Genomic DNA, 5,610 nt, shown 5'->3' on the forward strand with positions numbered 1-5,610 from the left:
GCGCGTTCCCGCCCGCCCCCTCGGCGCAAGGCGGCCGCGCGCGAACAAAAGCGCTTCCTGGCGTCCGCACCAACCGTCCGTTGGGCTTTTGAATCCGGCCCCGGGCTGACCTTTCGAGATGCCCGACCCAAAGCTTTGCGCTCCGGCTCACCCCCGCCCTTCCACTCTCGCCTCCCCCGGAGGCCGACCTGCCCCCCGCCCGGGCTCCATCCTCATCCAGCCCCTGAGGAGCTCCACAGCGCCGGGGGCGGTGCGCCCGGCCCCCAGTACACTAGGGGACACCTCCCTGAGGAGAATGGGGGGTGGGGAAGCACCTGCGACACAACGGCCGCGGGCGCTCCCAGCCTCATGTGCGCCATCCCCCTGGCGAAAACCACTCCTGGAGGGTGTGAGGGTGGCAAGTTCCCTTTCTTTCGTCAATTCGCTTCAGCCTCTTCCCCCCACAGGCCGAGCGCCGGCAGCTTAGCGACGCACTCACCATGCTGCAAGCGCTACCGGTCTCCGGGACTCGACTACACAACCACTCAGCTCGCTCGCTCCACTCGGACTAATTCTCCTCCTCCGCCCCCAGCGCCTCATAAACACCTCCCTCCGCCAGATCCCTCCGCCGCACGCCAGATAACGGAACATCACAAACGAGTCCCGGCCAACCCCCTCCACTCCAACTCCTCTCGAGACCGCTTTATCCACAGTTGTGTGGTCGACGATACAAGAAATAAAGGGAGGGGGGCGAACGGATGGCCTAAGTGGGTTTCGCTTCCCAGCGAGCCGTTGAAGGGCCGGTGGAGTTTCGCCTGAGAGGCGCTACTTTGCGGCGCGGAAGAGCATCGTGGTAGCGACGCGTAACGCGACGATCGTTGAACCGGCCTCTGATTGGCTGGTTCGTACCTGCAATGCGTCACTGGGGCTCGCAGCCACCGCCGCCGGGACGCGGTGTGGTTTCTGCCGTTTGTGCCGTTGCTGCCCTGGCCGCACTGTCTTGGCAACTGCGCCAGGCGGCGGAGTCGCTTGCTTTGCGCTTGGCTGGAGAGTCTTCCTCCTCCACCCATCCTTTCTCTCCACAGTCGTACGCGCACTTTCCCGCCCCTGGTATAGGGGTCTACGAAAACGCCGATTAAGAATGAAGCTGAAAGACCCAGTGAAACCCCTACCCCGCGCTCTTTTTCTCAGCTTCGGTTATTGGCCTCGTGGCGGCCACACGCTTACCATTTTACTCCCTCACAAAACCCGAGAATATCTGAGTAAGGGCGAACGCACCTGCTCAGCTGACTAATCTGAAAGGGTCTTCCGTTTATACTTCCCTTTCGCCGCGTTTGTCTGGGGTAATTTACTGGGAGGAAAAAAAAAATCACTGAAAAAGCGCAGTATCCCGGATTCTGTGGGATTAGTCACTCCCAATAGCCACTTGATGTTGTGGAATAATAGGGGTCTGGCTTGGAGTGAGACCTGGTTATGAGTATCGTGGGCCACTTTCTTAGATGTATGACCTTGGATGAGCCATTTAATCTTTAGCCTCATTTGTGAAATGGAGGTTTTATAATACCTGTATTGAAAGATTATTGTAAGAATTAGAATCATATAGAGATTGGCGTTCGGGTAAAATGTTGAAGTACCTGGCACAGGGTAGGCACCCAACAAGTGGTTATTATAATAAAACCATAATACATATGGTCACAATGAATTTCATAATGAATTTGCCCCTTTGGGTCGCTAACCTCTCAGATTTAATAGAACATTTCTAAAGCCACATGAAAGTTAGCTCTTTGGAACTGGCACCCTTGTGCACTGTTGGCGAGAATGTAAAATGGTACAGCCACTGTGGAAAGCAGTATGGTAGTTCCTTAAAAAATTAAAAATAGAATTACCATATGATCCAGCAAGTCAGCTTCTTGGTATATACCCGAAAGAACTGAAAGCAGGATCTTGAAGAGATATTGGTACACCCATGTTCATGGCACTCTTCACGATAGCTAAAATGTGGAAGCAACCCAAATGTCCATCAGTGGATGAATGGATAAGCAAAATGTGGTATATGCTTGTTGTTACATACAATGGAATATTATTCAGCCTTAAAAATTCTGTAATATGCCACAACATGGATGAAGCTTGTGGACATTATGCTAAGTGAAATAAGTCACACAAAAAAACAAATACTGTATGATTCCATTTATATGAGGTATTTAGTCAAAATCACAGAAACAGAAAGTAGAATGATGGTTGTCAGGGAAACGGGGAATGGGGAGTTACTGTTTAATGGGTATAGATAAGAGTTTCAGTTTGACGAGATGAAAAGAGTTGGGATGAATGAAAATGAAAAGAGCTGGTGATGACTGAATAACATTATGTATTCAGTACCACTGAACCCTACACTTTAAAATGGTTAAGATGGTAAATTTTATGTGCATTTTATCACACATGAAATTTTTTTTTAATTTTTGAACTTTTTTATTTGGAAAACTTTAGACATAAGCTATATACAAGTGGAGAGAAAAGTATAACCATCACTTAACCAAGTAGCCATCACTCAGCTTTACCAGTTAACAGCATTCTGTCATTCTTGTTTCGTATATTTCCCCCCATTTAAAAAAAATTAACTCCTTGGTCCCACCCAAAATAAACAAGGGTGTGCATAACCTGGAATATTTAACAAACGAATAGCAATAGTTTACCTACTGTGTAAACTCATTCGAATATAATGTCATTGTTACCTTAGAGGGGGCTTAGAAGGCACAGAGGAGAGGACCTTTGCTCACCACAGAGGTTCCAAAGAGGGTTCCCAAAGAACATGACTCCTAAATTGAGTCTGACATGATAATGGGCTAGGAAAAAGTGAAAAGCCAGTGAGGAAGAGAGAAGCAAGTTTAGATGAAAGAAAGAACAGAGCAAAAGGCCCAGAGGCATGCGATTGCATGGCACAATGGAGGAGTGTCAGTGGTTTGGCATTACCAGGGCCAGCCGATCTCTGGAGAGGGTGCTGGGAAGTTAGAAAGGAACTAAGGGTCATGCTCAAACTGCAGTTCCTCAAGAAGGTTGGTAGAACCACTGTCCAGAAAGAATCCTTTTAGGCCACATCAAGGCTTTAGAATTTTCCAGTAAAAAGCACAGCCATGTGGACGCTTGAAACCTAGTGAACAGCATTTTCAGCAAGCCAAGGTAAAATCTGCCTACTGAGAAGGATCCTTCCAGAACACCTTCCTGCCCAGCAAGACCAAGATATTCTCTAACAGCTTATCTGCACCCACTTGGAAAGGCTCAGTGGAATTTAACCTGCTTTAAACAATTTAGGCATTTTCTCAAGCCATCTAAAGTATTTCCTTTACTAGGCCGGAGATGGATTCTCTTTGTTTCAGTCATACAAATCAGACACAAAGTAAGTGCTCTTTCAGTTAGTACTGGCAACCCTGTGACCTTCCTTTCAGATAAATGACTGTTCAGTAAAAACTCAGGACCCCCATGCTTCTATTGTCCTTGCTAATGTGATATAATGATTCCACAGGCGGAGTGGGTGGGCTTAATTAAGTTACCCCACAAATGAAATACACTGTACCATTGAGAATGTTACTTAAAAGTGGGTACCTCTGCTTCAGAATTGAGCTGAAAACAGAGCACTAAGGCCACCATTCCATCACTCTCCGTTGTGGTAGCACCCAAGTCTTTCCAAGATTTTCCTCAGAAATTTGTCCCTGATTCTTCCTCAGATGGAAGGGCTATAACAGTTTTTTACCCCATCAGTATGCAGTGCTTTTACATATGAAATTTTTAATGATGGGAAATTGAATGACAAAACGAATAATCACTTCTTCTAGAAAATGAATTTTTAAAAGGATTGATGCATAACGTATAACAAGCTTGAGTATAATATACAGGTGCATGCTTAGAGACGTATGTATTGAATCAAGGAGCTTTTAAACAAATATTTGGTAATGAAATATGTCTGTTAAAGAGAACACAGAAGAGTTCTTCCTGGTTTTTTAGGTTGAATTTCAGCAAGGCCTCTCTTGCAGAAACTTCCTTGCTGAACTCTCCAATAAGAGAAAGAAAATGAGAAAAAAAGTCAAGACGTACATTTAAAGCCATTGTGGTTTTTGTGTTTTTGAGACTGTTCCAAATCAATTTATTTATAGAGAATTTATCTTCCACAAGATGACATACAGTACAGCCTGACTTTGGCAACTTCCAGCTGAGAAGCAAAGCTGGTGACCACCATTACATCAAGGCCTAAGAGGTGGTTGGTTGTTTATTTTCCTCTCCTGTCTGGTGAGACATTACAGCTTTCTACCTTGTCCATCCTGGGAAAATGAGAATGCACTTCCTAACCAGGCCTCAGTTCCTCAATTTGCAGAATAGAGATGACACAAGCCCCATCCTTTGACACTTCCTTCCCATAGTTTCTCTCCTCCAGCCAGCTGTGCTATGAACAAGGGCAGAGGACAGTCACAGTGGCATTCTTGATTGTAGGCCCTATGTGATTCTTGACAGGTGAAAGAATTAAGCCCTAAATGCCCTAAGGCACCAACAGTATGCATCAACTTCTCTCCTATGCATGAAGAATGGAACTTGTTAACGTGCCAACCTGGAGGGAATTCAGAAAATAGTACTCAAACGATCTTCTTGTTCTGCGGTTCAGATAAGGAGCCCTGGTTGAGAAAGTTAAGCTATCCCCTTCCAGGACTATGGGGAAAACCAGCTGGGACAGGAATCCAACCAGGTCATGAGAATGTCTCGCCCACAGCATCCTCAGTGTGATGAGGAGTGAAGAGTATAGGGAAAGCACTGAATCCTCCAGACTTACTGAATGGGCTTATGCTCATATACGTGTGGGAAAAGTTGAGGGTCATTAACTTTGATATTGACATTCTGCCATTCATTCATTTATTCATTCAAAAAAATTGAGATGTCAATTTAGGGTGACTAACCATATAGGTTTGCCTAGGATTAAGGGGTGTCCTGGGACACAGGACTTGCGGTGCTAAAACCACACAGTCCCAGGCAAACCAGGATGGTTGGTCACCCTAGAAACCATGACCACTCATTCAATAAATACCAGCAGTCTATTATGTGCTGTAAATGTGCAATGAGAAGAATGAGCTATGATAAGAATGACTCTGGGAGCACATAGGAGGACAACATAATAGACAAGAGGAAGACTTCCTAGAGAATGTGATCTGTAGGAATTTGGGTTAAGGGGGAGAAAGAGGAAAAGGTGTTTGAAGCAGAGAGAAGAAGCACAAACGAACAGAGACATCGTCATTACCATCATCACCTCTATCATCATCGTGACATTCACAGCCACTGGTGATTTGATGCTCCCCACGGGCCAGGCCCTGTGCTAATCACTTTATGTACACGGTCCACATTATTGACCATTCCATTCCTCTTGAAACACTCTTCTTGCTTGGCTTCTGGAATATTACCCTAGTATTTCTCCTACCTCTGTGGTAGTTTCTCTGCAGCCTCCTTGGCTGGCTCCTTCACCTATTGCCTAAAAGACGGCACACCTCCAGGTTTAGGCCATGGCTCTCTTCTCCTGTGAATTTTGACACCCTCTCTGGCACCCTCCCCACTCCCACAGCAGTGGCTCTGTGCTGATCACCCCCAAATATGGATGGC

At 46.1% G+C, this 5,610-nt stretch overlaps 1 protein-coding gene across 1 annotated transcript in view; it reads right to left on the minus strand.

The window, feature by feature from the left end:
* CALM2 (calmodulin 2) overlaps nucleotides 1–831 on the minus strand; it is a 14,015-nt gene extending 13,184 nt beyond the window's left edge. The window contains exon 1 of the mRNA XM_024753502.1: nucleotides 479–831. Within this exon, the coding sequence (XP_024609270.1) occupies nucleotides 479–481 (3 nt within the window). The 5' untranslated portion in view covers nucleotides 482–831. The remainder of the gene's footprint in view (nucleotides 1–478) is intronic.
* Between the last annotated feature and the right edge of the window lie 4,779 nt (nucleotides 832–5,610).

The sequence above is a fragment of the Neophocaena asiaeorientalis genome, unplaced genomic scaffold (genome assembly GCF_003031525.2).
Source record: "Neophocaena asiaeorientalis asiaeorientalis breed wild unplaced genomic scaffold, Neophocaena_asiaeorientalis_V1.1 scaffold171, whole genome shotgun sequence".
In the NCBI taxonomy this organism is placed as follows: domain Eukaryota; kingdom Metazoa; phylum Chordata; class Mammalia; order Artiodactyla; family Phocoenidae; genus Neophocaena; species Neophocaena asiaeorientalis.